Source organism: Podarcis vaucheri (genome assembly GCF_965113315.1).
Source record: "Podarcis vaucheri genome assembly, chromosome: 13".
In the NCBI taxonomy this organism is placed as follows: Eukaryota; Metazoa; Chordata; class Lepidosauria; order Squamata; family Lacertidae; genus Podarcis; species Podarcis vaucheri.
The window spans coordinates 26,428,839-26,445,147 of NC_138751.1; the positions used below are offsets into that span (position 1 = coordinate 26,428,839).

The 16,309-nt window shown below is 39.7% G+C and overlaps 3 protein-coding genes across 3 annotated transcripts; 2 read left to right on the forward strand and 1 right to left on the reverse strand.

The window, feature by feature from the left end:
* Nucleotides 1-213: 213 nt before the first annotated feature.
* Nucleotides 214-1,074, forward strand: LOC309517305 (olfactory receptor 13H1-like; the record flags this gene model as incomplete). The annotated part of the gene is made up of 1 exon (XM_082196447.1): nt 214-1,074. One exon carries the CDS (start codon nt 214-216, stop codon nt 1,072-1,074), a length of 861 nt encoding a protein of 286 aa, XP_082052573.1.
* A 4,785-nt stretch (nt 1,075-5,859) lies between these two features.
* Nucleotides 5,860-6,792, forward strand: LOC309516575 (olfactory receptor 13H1-like; the record flags this gene model as incomplete). Its single annotated transcript, XM_082195336.1, has 1 exon — nt 5,860-6,792. One exon carries the CDS (start codon nt 5,860-5,862, stop codon nt 6,790-6,792), a length of 933 nt encoding a protein of 310 aa, XP_082051462.1.
* Nucleotides 6,793-14,232: 7,440 nt separating this feature from the next.
* LOC309516576 (olfactory receptor 13H1-like) lies at nt 14,233-15,180 on the reverse strand (the record flags this gene model as incomplete). Its single annotated transcript, XM_082195337.1, has 1 exon — nt 14,233-15,180. One exon carries the CDS (start codon nt 15,178-15,180, stop codon nt 14,233-14,235), a length of 948 nt encoding a protein of 315 aa, XP_082051463.1.
* Nucleotides 15,181-16,309: the final 1,129 nt, after the last annotated feature.

A 16,309-nucleotide genomic window follows, 5' to 3' on the forward strand; every position in this document is an offset into this window, starting at 1 on the left:
AATGTATACCTTTACATATAGGCACAATACTATGTGTGATAATGAAAACTCACAGGACAATAAATAAACGGTAAGAAAGAGAAAGGAGATCAAGAGATAATGCATTTCCCTTTTTTCTGTTTCAGGTCTACACCCATGCAAGACGTAGGGGAAAATGAGACGGAAGTAACAGAATTTATCCTTGTGGGGTGGTCAGATCGACCCAAGGCAAGAATGGGATTGATGGTCCTCTTCATTGTATCCTATGCAGTCATCCTTGTTGGAAATGGACTCATTATTGTGGTGGTCATAAATGACTCCCGGTTGCACAGTCCTATGTACTTTTTCCTCTGTAATTTGTCAATCATTGACCTTTGTTTCTCATCGACTGGCATCCCACAATCCATAGTCAACTGTTTAGTGGATAGACCTGTTATGTCCCTTCCACTGTGCTATTCTCAAATTCTTTTGGGTCTCCTTTTTGGAACATGTGAATGTTTGCTGCTGGCTGTCATGGCTTATGATCGCTATGTGGCCATTTCCAACCCACTGCGATATACACTCATCATGAACAGGAACATTTGCATCACCTTTGCTGCTATGACATGGACTACTGCCTTCATGGTTACAATAGTTCCCTGTCTTGCGAAGCCAGCACGATTCTGTGGGAACAATGAGGTGGACCATTTAGTATGTGAATTCAAAGCTGTCTTTAAGTTACTCTGCACTGATACCTCTGCTGATACATTGGGCATGTTTTTTACAAGCACATTCACGCTTGTTTTCCCTCTGATTTTCATCGTTTTTTCTTATATGCGCATTCTTGTCGCCATCATGAGAATGCACTCAGATTCTGAAGGGGGTAGGATGAAGGCTTTTTCTACATGTGGGTCTCATTTGGCTGTGGTGGTCATGTACTATGGCTCGTGTATGGCCTCCTACCTCACCCCTCAGAGTAAAGAAACCCATTTAGGTGACAAGATAATTTTTGTATTTTACGCAATAGCCACCCCCATGTTTAATCCTCTGATTTATACACTCCGGAATCAGGAAGTAATGGGGTCATTGAAGAGACTGGTGAGTGGAAAAAAGTAATACAGCAGTATGTTATTAGATGCTTTTAGTCCACTGATATATATTGGTGTTTTCCTATATATAAACTGTTATATTTATACCCCAATCCAATCTTTTTTAAAAAATAAAAAATAAACTTGATTTGGTAGTTTATTTAAAATAAATAGGAATATGTCTGAATTTAACTCTGATTCTCAACAAATTGTGTATATGTATATGTGTGCTCATGTACATAAGGTGTTTATTTAAAAATAAAAATAAAAATAAAAATGTAAGATTTCAGACTACTTCTGTCCATATGCATTGATCATCACAAAATAAAATAAATTGGTTGTTCAGGAGCTATACTGCCTGCACAGTCTGGCTCTGGAATTAGACAGACACTCAAGTGCCCAGTTCCTGATGCCAGGATATTCCTAGTCTAGCCTCTGTGGCAGATAGGGCAGAAACTATTGGCATACCCCATTAAAAGCTCCTTATGTCCCGTGAAGATCTCAAAACCCAAGCAGGTATATGACAAGATGGTCTTTCAGATAGCTTGGACCTAAACCACATAGGGATTTATACATCATAAAACTAGTGCTTTAAATTGTGCAGGAAACAGGCTGGAAGCCAGCCTCTATTGTTTTACCAAGAGAGTTGTATGCTGCCTATTACCAGCCCCAGTCAACCATCTGGCTGCAGGTCTTTGACCCAGATGAAGTTTCTAAGTCATTTTCAAAGACAGCCCCACATCATGCATTACATCCGAACAGGATGTAACTAAGGAATATATCACAGCGGCCAAATCAGATATATAAAGGAATGGGTGAAGCTGGCAACAGGTTCATTACTTCCAAAAGCTGTCCAAAAGCACTCCTGGCTGCTGAAGAGACCTGGGCATTTAGGCTGCGAACTATCTTCAGAGGGAACGTTACTCCATCTAGGACTGGTAGAATTAGGTGAAAGCGTAACTAAAAACGCCTATGTTCATGGAAACAACACACACAAAATGCATTGCAACTCAGAAAATTGCTTGCAATATTAATCAAAACTGCACACAAAATGTGTATCTTTGGAGAAATGTGAAGTAATGTGATGAATTTTAATGAGGAAAGTTTTTTCCCATGCAAAGTACAGTACTGCAGAAATGTGGAGACCATAATTCTGCATACTTTCCAAGTGTCCCTATTTTCCAGGGACATATTGTTACATGGACAAAGTTTATATAATTCTTACTGCAGTTCCTCTTGAAGCAAACTGTTGCAGACTACAGACTCTGGGCCTTTTAGGTAATTCCTGACTCCCTCTCTCTCCTCTACCCCAGCTTACTCTCTCAGTTGTGAAATCTTGATCACAACTCTGTGACATTTAAATGGGCCAATCTATTGTATTACTATAGCCATCTAACTGAGAGCATAAAAGGGGTCTGATGTACTTGTCAAGAGACTTATTTCAGATTTTGGATACCAAAGGAGGCGTATGTTCTGTGCCCACCTGGTGCACATCTGAGAGTGAGGGAGATATGGGGAAGAGCCTCAGAAAGGATATTTCAGAAAGGGAGGGGGAGGCTCCTTCAAAAGGTGCTTTTGCCAAGAACTTCAAGACAGTCTCTATGTCTTAAAACTACAGATAAATCTGAAGCAGCCTCTCCCCTCTTTAAACAAGGGGGCAGTTGGCAACAGAGTTATGACTTTTTTGGTCATAGACCTTTTGTGATAGCTCCACATCTCTCATGTGGAGAAAAATGGTCTGGGGATAAATGATAATGCCAAATTGCCAATGGTATGCAAGCTTAGGACTGATCACTGCCCAAATGGAAGTCAGCCTTGAAAACCCATAAAGATCCATGGTTGAAGAAAGCTGGGACACAAAAATGCTAAACCAATGTACTAAATAATGTTGATGTATAAATATACTAAATAATAATACTGGCAAGGATACTACATAAATTCCGCTGGAGGAATGATCTGAAATCAACATGGCATTTCACATTGACTGATATTTAACAATTATTTTACCTTCAAGTTGGTTTTTGCAAAGTTATTTACTGCGGTCATAAGTTTTAGTTATGGAGTAACTTCAGAAAGTAATGAGACATTTGGGAATGCACCCAATGGGAAGACAAAAAGCAGAGTACTAAAATAAAATCTAGCCCATTGTTTCCTAAATAAAAACTCCCATTGAAAATTAGTTACATCTCTATTAATTTACTCAGGCGCCATCTGTATGGTTTGCTTGGCACTTAAAAAATAATAATAATCCTGATTCTCCAGTGCTAATTCTTCTAAGAGTGCTCGAACTATTAGTGCATTAAAAGGTAATGTAAATTGTATTTGTATTAATGAATAGGACTATTTCAAACCAGGATTTCTACCAAGTTATTTCTTTTCTAGTTTTGCTTACAGTTAAATTCTACCTATGTTTTCTTTTTTAAAACAACACCACAGTTTTAACCAATTTGATGCAACTAGCTAATACATAAAGTATGGATAGTACTATTAAAATAGATAATATAAAGAAGTAGAATTTCTTCAATGGCTTTTGATTTCAAGGAGTTTTAAGAAGGTAATGAATTTTCTTACACATTTTATTCTTTATAATAATTATACATCATAATACATGTTTTATGCATTTATATCAATTTTGTTCCATATATAATGTGCAAAATACTATTCTCTCCCTCACTCTCCTAGAAACAACAGTAACTAGTCATTAGTATTATAATAAAATTATTGATGTTTCCATTGGCTGTGTAATTTTCTTACTAGGGGGCTGCAACCACTGGTAGTCACAGTCTAAGTACTAAAAGACCAGTTAAAATTAATAGAAATGGCTATGCAAGGTTTGCTCATTTCTATTTTTCTGACTGTATGGGGAAGGGAGAAATGAAAATGTTGTGGATAAAATGTTCACCATGTTATTTTCTTGTTCTGTTTCGCAAGACATATATTTGCATCATAAATTTTCCTTAAAAGTTTACATTGTGGAAAGGAAACATGTGTCCTTTTACCCTCTAAATGGCCACCCATGAAATAATAATAATAATAATAATAATAATAATAATAATAATAATAATAATCTAATAATAATAATCAGACCCTCCAAATCTCTATATTTTCCAAGGACAGTCCTGGATTTACAGAAGGCATCCTAGTTTTTAATTTGGTCCCAGAATGTCCCACTTTTCCTTAGGGCATCCCTATTTCATTGGAGAAATGTTGGAGGGTATGGAGTTATGGGACCCCTGAGCCAATGCGATAAGTAACTGTACAGACTTTAGGAGAAATCTGAAGGCAGCCTTGTGTAGGGAAGTTTTTTTAACGCTTAAAGTTTTATTAAGTTTACATATATACTGGAAGTTGCCCAGAGTGGCATGGTCAACACAGTCAGGTGTGCAGAGTAGAATTCTTCTTCTTCTTCTTCTTCTTCTTCTTCTTCTTCTTCTTCTTCTTGACTAGGACAGCCCTATTTTAATCAGAGAAATAGAGGGTATGATAATTTAAGAAAGTTCAGTGGTTGGAGTCTCTTACTTGAGTATAAGAGACGTTTACTGAGGCAAAGTAGAGGTATAGGCTCAGCAATAGGCAGTGAGTCACAGAAGCCTTTGCACTCTAGCCAGGTGACAGGAAAGGTGAGAGTAGGTAACCTAGAAAGAATAGTTCAGCCCTGCAGAGTCCAAGATCGGGGCAAAGAGTTCAGGACTGAAAAGAAGCAACCAAGTTGTCACAACAGGTAGGGCAAGATGAGCTTGGTGGCAAACTCTTTTGAGTGAGCAGACCCTTGCTGTGTCAGGGGAGGGGTACGTCCATAGACTAGTTCCTGCACACACACTCACACTCCTCTCTATCATCTGTCTAGGCAAGCAAGAGACACGATCAGACTTCGAATGCATATTTCAGCCATGCAAATGTATTTAAGGGTTCAAAACAGAGTTGCTGAGTGTTGCAACCTTGAAAGAAAAGAAAGGCCGGGGGGGGGCAGAGACCCAGAGGGTTGCATTCAACTCCTGGATCTGAGGGTCCCCAGCCCTGCCATAGAAGGGGGTGTGCAAAGAAGGAAACATATTTCTTTCCATACTCTTCTATGTTTCTTCATGCCAAGAGTCTAGTAATCAACTCCTTAATTTGTGAATGACATTGTTTAGTTTCCAAACTGATAGTCACTCATCTACCTGAATTCACTATTACAGAGAATTCTGGCCCTTGAAAGTTATGGACCAAAGTCATATTTATAGTATTATGTAGAAGGATTACTCTGTTTCTAAAGATGCAAAATAGGAGAAATTAATGGAAGATTCCATTGGAAAAGGCACTACCTTCCTTTCCCTCAATAAAATAAAAAGTAATATATAAATACATCAGTGCTTTTATATTTTTGCTCTTTTTATATGTTTTTATCATTCTGTTTTACTGTTTTTATGTTATCCTTTTTAACACTTAGGGATTAAACAAAATTAAGTTGCTTAGAAATGATGGTAAATAAATGAATAAAATAATTAACTCAACCATAACAATTCTAGACACAAAATAACATTGTAAATATTCCCTGGGATCTCCACATCTCAGGCATTTTGTGTCAGCCCACATTAATACACTCATCTGAGATTTAGATGTTTTTTATGCTCACAAATTTTCCTATATGGTCACATTTAATCTCACAGTCTGATGCTTTATTGCTTCATCTTCTGTTACATAAACTAGGCATCTGAAAAAATGGATATGCCCAGTAAATAACAAATAAATTTGTTCAACTGTATTCTAATCTATTTCAAAACTATTTAAACATCATTATTTATCTCTCCCTGTCCCCATCTTATCAGCCTTTATGCAGGAAGTAGGAGAAAATGAGACCGCAGTGACTGAATTTGTTCTCATTGGATGGTCGGGCCGCCCTAAGGCAAGGATGGGTTTAATGGCATTCATGATAATTGCATATTTGATTACAGTTGTTGGAAATGGACTCATTGTGGTGGTGGTCATAGCTGATCCCCGGCTCCACAACCCCATGTATTTTTTCCTGTGCAATTTGTCCATCCTTGATCTGTGCATGTCATCATCTGGAGTCCCCCAGTCTATAGCCAACTGCATGGTGGACAGACCTGTCATATCTTTTCCTTTATGCCTCACCCAACTCTACACTGGCCTTTTCTTTGGCTCAACCGAATGCTTCCTTCTTGCTGTCATGGCTTATGATCGATTCATTGCCATCTCCAACCCACTGCGCTACATGCTCATAATGAACAATACAGTTTGCACCGTCTTGGCTTCTGTGACTTGGTTTAGTGCCTTTATGCTAACAGTAGTCCCCTGCCTTGCAAAGCCAGCTAGATTCTGTGGAAACAATGAGGTGGACCATTTATCATGTGAATTTAAAGCTGTTTTCAAACTCATTTGTACAGATACCTCTATGAGCCAAATAAGCATATTCTTCACTAGCACTGTGACACTGGTTCTGCCCCTTGGCTTCATCCTTTTTTCTTACATGCGTATCCTTGCAGCTATCCTGAGGATGAAATCAGGAGGCAGGATAAAGGCATTTTCCACCTGTGGGTCCCACCTGGCTGTGGTTTGCATGTTCTATGGCACATGCATATTTACATACCTCCTCCCTCAAAATAAGAACACGCGTTTAGTTGACAAAATAATTTCTGCATTTTATGGAGTGCTGACGCCCATGTTTAATCCTTTAATTTATACACTCAGAAACCAGGAAGTGTTGGGAGCATTGAAGAAGCTTCTGTTTACAAAAAGCTTATAGGTAACTAATTACACTTTTAAAATAACTTATTTTGTGTGTAGATGTCTTATCTGTAACTGAAATCTGTTATCTGAAAACTGTTGTGTCTGTTGTACATACCCATCCCAATTTCCAGTCTAGAAATTTAAAATGGTTCTTTTAAATAGTATCTCTATGTAGAACACTAACTGTGGTAGGAAATGAAATGTTCATCTTAATTTCTACTCACATTGTCATTTGGGGCTGAGGCAACTCTTAAACATGCAAATCTTCCACAACATTTGCAGCTGGAAGTGGTGAAGTGCCAGTTAAACCTGTTAAATGTGTGAACTGGTTATTGTTGTTGTTGTTTAGTCGTGTCCGACTCTTCGTGACCCCATGGACCAGAGCACGCCAGGCACTCCTGTCTTCCACTGCCTCCCGCAGTTTGGTCAGACTCATGTTTGTAGCTTCGAGAACACTGTCCAACCATCTCGTCCTCTGCCGTCCCCTTCTCCTTGTGCCCTCCATCTTTCCCAGCATCAGGGTCTTTTCCAGGGAGTCTTCTCTTCTCATGAGGTGGCCAAAGTATTGGAGCCTCAGCTTCATGATCTGTCCTTCCAGTGAGCACTCAGGGCTGATTTTGTTAAGAATGGATACGTTTGATCTTCTTGCAGTCCATGGGACTCTCAAGAGTCTCCTCCAGCACCATAATTCAAAAGCATCAATTCTTCGGCGATCAGCCTTCTTTATGGTCCAGCTCTCACTTCCATACATCACTACTGGGAAAACCATGCCTTTAACTATGCGGACCTTTGTTGGTAAGGTGATGTCTCTGCTTTTTAAGATGCTGAAACTGGTTATTAGAACTGAACTGGTTATTAGAACCCCTGAATATTCAGTCACTTCAATAATTTGCATTGATTGGTTTATAACATATATTTGTAATATGTGATTTGGTGTGTTTTAATTTGCTCTGCTCCGCTTAGAGATGTTGAATATATTAATTGGTATAGAAATAATAATTATATAATAATTATATTATATGCAGCCATCTGACTGAAACTGTGTGCAACAATATTTTCATTTTACCAAGCTGGTGCACCATTCCTGACAATAGATGCCATTCCCCAAAATTCTATTGCGTGGACAGGCGGAGTCCCCAGATCCTGCACGGTCCCCCCGTCATGTGAATAACGACTCAAGACAACGTGCTATGGGATTAAATTGGCCACAACTTTATTAAATTTCAAATGTGGGTAGACCTTGGCTCAGGCATTGGGCGTTCTCCCTCCCCGGTCCCCAGCCGGGGACCTAGGGAGCATCAGGGTTATCCAGTGTGGGGGGGGGATGGGCCGGCTCTGGAGAACATATGTTCAAGCAGAGATGGCCGCCCCCGTAACGCCGCCGCCGCAGGAGGGAGCAATGACGACCTTTCGGTGTACGTCCAAAGCCTCCCTTCAGAAAACCCCTTTAACGGGGAACCCTGGTATCGCCGCCGCAAGAGGATGATGGACAAAAGGATTCCGCCCAAGGCCTGATACTGCCAAAGTTGTGACGTTTTGCTACGGGAAAGGTGAAACCTGCCAATGCAGGGAAATTCCTTTCCGGCCCTTTAACAGCGACCTTAACGTAGCAGCGCCCGCATACCTGTGAAGAAAAGTTAACCTGCAAAATTAGACCTTAACTGAGGGTGGGTAGGGTGGGAGAAGCTCTGGAGTCAAGTGAGGATTCCTAGGTAAGATCCTCCCTCTATTGTGTGGGCAGGTAATCCCTCCCCTACCTGGCCTGGTCTCCTTGGCAACGCTTCCCCCAGGTGGGATTGGACAACTGACTGGGGTAGGCGGAGACCTCCAGGTATCCCACCTGAGGGAAGGCAAAGCCAAGCCTATGCTGTTGGAGCCGCTCCAGATCTAGGGGCTGCACGCGTCCACGCAAAGGGCGCCCCCCATTTTAAGCGGGGAGCGGTCATTATAACAATATTATAAAATATATGGTTTCAGAGCATTACAGAAGTAGTACAGGAAGTTCATAGCCTTTCCTTGCTTCAAAAATGGGGTTGTCAGAAATGCACCTCTTGAAACCGAAGTTGCATTGTAGCAACAGAGAGGGGCTTTTAACTTAGGACTTCTCCTCCTTGTATACTAGTGGGTTTATTCTAATGGAAAGGATCGTGACAATATTTCTATCAATAACCTAAGAATTTTCCTCCCCCAGTGTTTGCAAATAGTCTTCTATCTGTATAAGCCTCTTTCAAATTATACACACACACCCCAATAGCCTAAAATGCCCTACCTTTTACTTTCTAGCTATTCTGGCTTCACCTTTCTGGCTATTCATTATTCTAAAGATGAATTGACTAAAAACATATAAAATTAGTGCTGTGCCAAAAATTTCTCCAGTATCTTAAAAACCATTTTAAAACCATTCATCATCAACTGATGGGGGGGTATTCAAAAACTATCAAAGGTGAAAGCAAATTCCAGTGAAATTATCATGGGCAGTGCAGGGGACGGGGGTTGGTTGTGTTCAATTATTTTCAAAGAGGCCAAAGCGGACTAGTGAGTGTCCTTCCTACAAATCAATTTCACAGTTGTCTGGATTCTGTTTTGTAGAAAAGCATCACTGTTAGGATACGAGACCCATTTTTTATGTTTTTGTAGTTCTGGAGACAAGTGGAGAGCATTTCAACAAGCTGTCCCAGCCAGAGTATACTTGAGACTTATCTGGAAGGCAATTTAATCAGCATCAACACCTGCAGCCTCCCAGGAGCTCCTGCCTCCTGAAAAACTAGCCAAGCTTTCTTGTATGTGTCTGGTTGCTCTCCATTGTTATTCTTTTTATTTTTTGAAAGTAGATGGTTTCATCTTAAAGAAGTCAATGTGGATATAAATAAATGCAGAGAGAGGAGGAGGAGGAGGACTTCCGTTAAGAACCATATGCACTGAGGTCAGGCTATCAGCAATTCATAGCTACCTTTCCCAGCTTCCAACACTTCAGTGAAAAGATTGGATAATTCCTCCCAATGCAGCTTTTTCACAGCAGGAAACCCAGGTAGCAAGGAAGGCTGTAGAACTCTGAAGAAATGTTTAATGGAAAGAAATATGAAACACACAGTCCCGTCCCCCCCGCGCCAGCCACTTCACAGTGATAAAGGAAGCTCAAAACCACACCAGAATCCACTGGAATCCAGTGTCCCAAGAAAGAGATAGGAAAACGGAAGTCCCTTTTACAGGGGAAGAAAACTTCTAAGAAAAGTGGAGAATAGGCTTTGGCACAGCACTACATAGAAATTCTGCAATGGTCTCATGTTGTTAAGAAGAATATATTACTAGCTGGAGAGTTAAGCAAAGAAGACTCTCTCATTGAAATCAGAACAGTTACGGATTTGAATACATTTCCCCATGTGTATACTAAGAAACTATCTGTCATCCTCATCTTTATGGTGACTCAGCTCTTTGAATGATGAGCAGATTTCTAAAATAGATAGGAGTCACAGAGGTAAAAGCCTGTATCTTTGTATATGGCAGAGCTCTGGACTGGGCTGAATAAGGGTGTAATGTGGAAAGCCAAAGCATCAGCCTGACAGAACTGAGAAAAAGAAAGAGTGGGAAGAAATCTCTCTATATTTTTTAATGCATTAGAATTGAAGAGAAGCTAAATTTACACTCAAACCTTAATGCTTTAATGTAGCTAATCATAAATACATTCTACATCATCATCATCACCATCATCATCATCATCATCATCAGATATGGGACTAAATAGTCCTCCAGAACTGACTGGGATTGCACCTGTTAAAGACCTTCTGTATCACAGAAATAGGGCTCTGCATCAGGCTAAGAAGACTGATAATCTCTGTGATATGTATCAGTTTTATTCTTAGATGAATGGTGGTGGAAATACAATGCAAACAACAATAAACAATAATAAACAATAATAGGAGTAAGTGTCTCCTTGACCCATCCAGTCATCCTTTCCCAAATACCCTCTTTAGGGACTTACACTGGTGTGAGTTATACCAGGGGAGCCCTGAAGTGAGACATGTACTCTCATGTCTCTCTTGTTCACCTGGGAGGTAAGGAACTTACGCTGAGCTATCCGTGGCTGAGCCCTGACCTACCCAAGAAAGTACAAGATTAGCCAAATCCAAATTCTTTTGCCCTGGTGGATCTTGGGTCTGGTTTGTGCTGTAAGACAAACATGGATCTTTCATTTCTACTATAAAATAATGCTACAGCCACTATTAGATTGGATGATCTACATGGAAATACCAAATAAGTTTTAGCAATCTCCCTGGCAAACATTTTATACATAATTTTGCAAATCCAGTAGGCATAGTAAATGTATTTTCTTATTTTCCATTTGACTCTTTCTGCTTAATAACTATGACTGCAAATGGACTTGTTGCCTAATGTACCATTTCCTTTGCTACTGGCCCATACTTGATATCTATTTCTATTGCATCTTCATTCCCACAAGCTATTGCTAACTGCTTGTTTTCACTTTTCTGCCTTTTCATTGCTCTGCTATCACATGATAGTCAAAAAAAATGTGTTAGCCCTATTATTATTATTATTATTATTGTTGTTGTTGTTGTTGTTGTTGTTGTTATTAGGTCTAGCCCAGGATTATGTGTGGCAATAATTAAGAACACTACTAGCACTTGTGCTAAGGGTCTTTCCTTCATGCACAAATTATTGTCATTTGCCCACAGGGATTCCAGGTGAAATGCCATATTCTTTTTGCGATGAGGGGAGATCATGGCCTAAAGACAATGTGGCAGAATGATTCAACAATTGAGCTATGAAATTAATTAAAGATTACAGCCCTAAAAATAACCATCAGTTTTCTGATAGAATAAACAAATTATTTCCAGTAGCAGCTTAGAGACCAACTAAGTTTGTTATTAGTGTGAACTTTTGTGTGCATGCACACTTCTTCAGATACACTGAAACAGAAGTCACCAGACCCTTATATATAGTGAGAGGGAGGTAAGGGGTATTACTCAGAAGGGTGGTGGGAATGGGTGATTGGCTGATAGGTGTGGTAAACCTGTTGACAACTGTTAACGACTGCAATTGGTCTTACAGGAAAAAGCAAGGGGTGAGATGGCTAAAGATAGCTTTATCATGTATAATGAGGTCTCTCCATGGTTTTAGGTTTGGTAATAAGTTGCAGGGAGGCGGGTGGCACTGTGGGTTAAACCACAAAGCCTAGGACTTGCCAATCAGAAGGTCGGCGGTTCGAATCCCCACGATGGGGTGAGCTCCTGTTGCTCAGTCCCTGCTCCTGCCAACCTAGCAGTTTGAAAGCACGTCAAAGTGCAAGTAGATAAATAGGTACCACTCCAGCAGGAAGGTAAACGGCGTTTCTGTGCACTGCTCTGGTTCGCCAGAAGTGGCTTAGTCATGCTGGCCACATGCTGGCTGGAAGCTGTACGCACGCTCCCTCGGCCAATAAACCGAGATGAGCGCCGCAACCCCAGAGTCGGCCACGACTGGACCTTTACCTTTACTAATAAGTTGCAATTCAGCAACTTCTCTTTCCAGTCTAGAATGTCCTGGGAGAGTGAAGTGTTCTCTTACTGGTTTCTCTGTCTTGTGATTACTGATGTCAGATTTATGTCCATTTATGTCATTAACAGTCGTCAACAGGTTTACCACACCTATCAGCCAATAACCCATTCCCACCACCCTTCTGAGTAATACCCCTCCCCTCTCTCTCACTATACATAAGGGTCTGGTGGCTTCTGTTTCAGTGTATCTGAAGAAGTGTGCATGCACATGAAAGCTCAAATTAATAACAAACTTAGTTGGTCTCTAAGCTGCTACTGGAAGGAATTTTTTAATTTTGTTTTGACTACTGCAGACCAACACGGCTACCTACCTGTTTCTGATAGACTATTGTGTGTGTGTGTTTATAGCACAATTTATTACGCATGATGAAAGATGCAAGGCATATTATATACTGATCAAGAGTACCAAAGATTCATGTTAAGCTCCTATAGCTGGTCAGACTGCTTAGTTCCTGAGGGCACCACATGGTTTTCCATACACCTGTTTCATCCTTGATGGACAGAATGAGACTTGATTGAAATTTGAAAGTGCTTGCCAATGTGTGTCTGTGCAACTCATTCACACACATGGCACACATGCACAAGAAAGATCACTGATCCAGAGCCAGATAGATATGACACTTTCCCCCCAGAGACCTAAAAATATTTAACAATAAGCTTAAATCAAATTGAAGGAGGACAAGGACAGACCCTCTAAGTGTCCCTATTTTCCAGTAGCATCCCTGATTTAGAAAAGCTATCCTGGTTCCTGATTTTATCCCAAAATGTCCTACTTTTCCTTAGGATGTCCCTATTTACATTGGAGAAATATTGGAGGGTATGGAGTTATCCGACCCCTAAGCCATCTGAAGGCAATGCTGTATAAGGAAGTTTTTTTAATGTTTAATGTTTTATGATGTTTTTATGAATGTTGGAAGCTGCCAAGAGTAGCTGGGGCAGCCCAGTAAGATGTGTGGGGTATAAATATTAAAATTATCATTATGGAATGGGAGGTCCCTATTTTCATCAGATAAATGTTGAAGGGTATGCAAGAATGAGTTGGTGGCAGCATAAAGCACAGTGTTACCTAATTATCTAACTAACACTCAAAGTAGAAAAATAAAACAGGCAGTGTAAACAAGAGTTACGGTCCAAGGGATTGACTTTTAGTAAACGGTTTTAGGAAAGAATAGAACTGGGTTTATTTATATATAAACACACTTGACTTCTACAAGAAGTTAAAATGCAAAAACAGAGCAAAATTCACAGCAGCATTTCCAAACATCTGGGTGGGCTTGTCTAATCAAGAATGTTTTTAGTAGGCTCCTAAAAGGATGCACTAAAGGGCCCTGCTTGATATTAATAGGCAGGGAGTTAAGATGAAGCAAAACACAACCCTCAACTCCACAACTCTTGCAGCTCCTTCACACAGGAAGGAGAGATCTACAAGAAACCAAGTGTCAATCTTATAGGCCCTTTAAATGAAATAAGTTGCTGAACGATAACCTGTTTTTCTTCTTCCAGAAAGGTATACTATTGACCTAGTGTTGCTTTATACAAGGAGTGACTGTTAGAACATATGCAGAAACCATAACAGGGAATGCAGGGCAAATACTATAGAGCAAATACTATAGTAGAAGTGGTGGTGTACACTGCAACTATATTAACAATGCTAAGCTGCAATCACAACTGATAGTATACTTACAAAACAGACGAGAATAAATTACATCACTGCTAACGTTACAACGAACATAATTGCAGGGAATACATTTTTGAAGAATTCTGGATGGTGAACATTCATTTAAAGGGCCTGCAATATTAATCTGAAGTTTACTGAACCTTAAATGAAATCTTGTGAAAATAAAACATACAAAATTAGGTGATTTACAGGGGAAACATCCAAATAAAAAAAGCTATGTATCTATTTAACATGTCATGTCTGGTTTTTTCTTACCTATCAGTTTTTTCAATGCTCCCAAGACTTCTTGGTTTCTGAGTGTATAAATTAAAGGATTAAACATGGGAGTCAGCACTGAATTGAATGGCGATATTATTTTATCTATCTCATGTGTCCCTGCATTTTGTGGAAGGAGGTAAGTGAATATAGCTGTGCCATAGTACATGATCACTACAGTCAGATGGGAACCACAGGTGGAGAAAGCCTTTGTCCTACCTCCTTCTGAGTGGATCCTAAGGATGGTCACAAGAATGCGCATGTAGGAAAAAAGGATGAAGCCCAGAGGGAGAACCAGTGTCAAAGTGCTAGTGAAGTACATGCTTATCTGGCTTGAAGAGGACTCTGCACAAATGAGCTTAATAATAGATTTAACTTCACATCCTATATGGTCAACCTCATTGTTTCCACAGAATCGAATGGGATTAGTAATAGATGGAATCACAGTAATCATAAAGGAAGCAGTCCATGTTGCAGTGGCGAGGAGGATGCACACTGTTCTGTTCATAATCATGGTGTAGCGCAGTGGATTGGAAATGGCAACATAACGATCATAAGCCATGACAGCCAGAAGGAAACATTCTGTTGTACCAAACAGAAGAAGAGAATACATCTGTGCATAGCACAAAGGAAGAAGCATTACAGGTCTGTCCACTAAGCAATTAGCTATTGATTGTGGGATTGCTGTTGTTGTGAGACAGAGGTCAAGGATGGCCAAATTGCAGAGGAAGAAATACATGGGATTATGAAGCTTTGGATCATGTATGACTACCAAGATAATAAGTCCATTTCCAATAACTATTATTGAATAGGAAATGATCAAAAAGGTCATTAAAGCCATTCTTGATTTGGGTCGATCTGACCACCCAGTGAGAATAAATTCAGTCACTTCTGTCTCATTTTCTCCCGCTTGCTGCATGAAGATAGATCTGAAAGTTTACAGTATGTTATATATTATATATTAGCACATTTAAATACATTTAATTAGAACAAACTATTGTGTACCATGGTTGGTCTATTTTGGAATCATAGTTCATGCACAAGCAGCAGATGCTGCCATAGAAGATTTCCTGCACTGCATCATATGAGATTGCATGATAGGTTGCCTCTCAAATCCCCACTTAAAAACAATAAACTGGGAGAAGATTCTAGGCTAACCTTCTAGCTGATATGCAAGGCTGAAAGTTGCAACTGTGTCTAACATTCATTCTTTTCATTGAGCCTATAAAATCTTTCAAGAAAGATATCCCAGGATTTTGACAACTGATCAGTCTTATAACACAACACATGCACACAGAAGCTCATACCAATAGCAAACTTAGTTGGTCTCTAAGGTGCTACCGGAAGGAATTTTTTTATTTTGTTTCGACTACGGCAGACTAACACGGCTACCTACCTGTAACTAGAACAACACATATATGTATATTTTCTATATCATATTGTAGGAAGATGAAATGAAGAGAATCAGAAACAACAATAGATTGAAAAGCATATTATGGTCACGATATTTTCAATTAACCCAAATAGTAAGTTATATTGCACTTTTTGAAACACAATGTTATGCATATTTACTCATCATTGCTGCTATGTTCTGTGAGGCTTAGTTCCGGGGAGGTATTCATAAGACAGCAGCTTTATTTGCATGCATATTAAAATACACCCATACATTAACTACTGTTTAATTATGTTGAGTTTAATAATTCAAGGAAGAGTCTGATAATAGAGCCTGACATATAACTGAGAGAAAACCACTCTAATTCCAACAATAGTCAGTTAGCTAAGCCATCACCCAGGATACATCTATTCCATTTCTTTTCCAACTGAGTTTTGCATATCTCTCTACCCTCCTCCAATAGTGAGCCAGCATTCCACTGGCCACTGAGCATGAAGTTTATTCCCCACTGAGCTACCTCAGGGGTTACCCACTTGGGGTTTTTATCCAAAAAAGAAAATCGTGTACATCTGCAAAACTTTATCCTAAAAAGAAAATGGTGCACAAATGCTAAACCTTTGGTTCTCACCCCCCCCCCCCGCCACAAGCCTTCTGA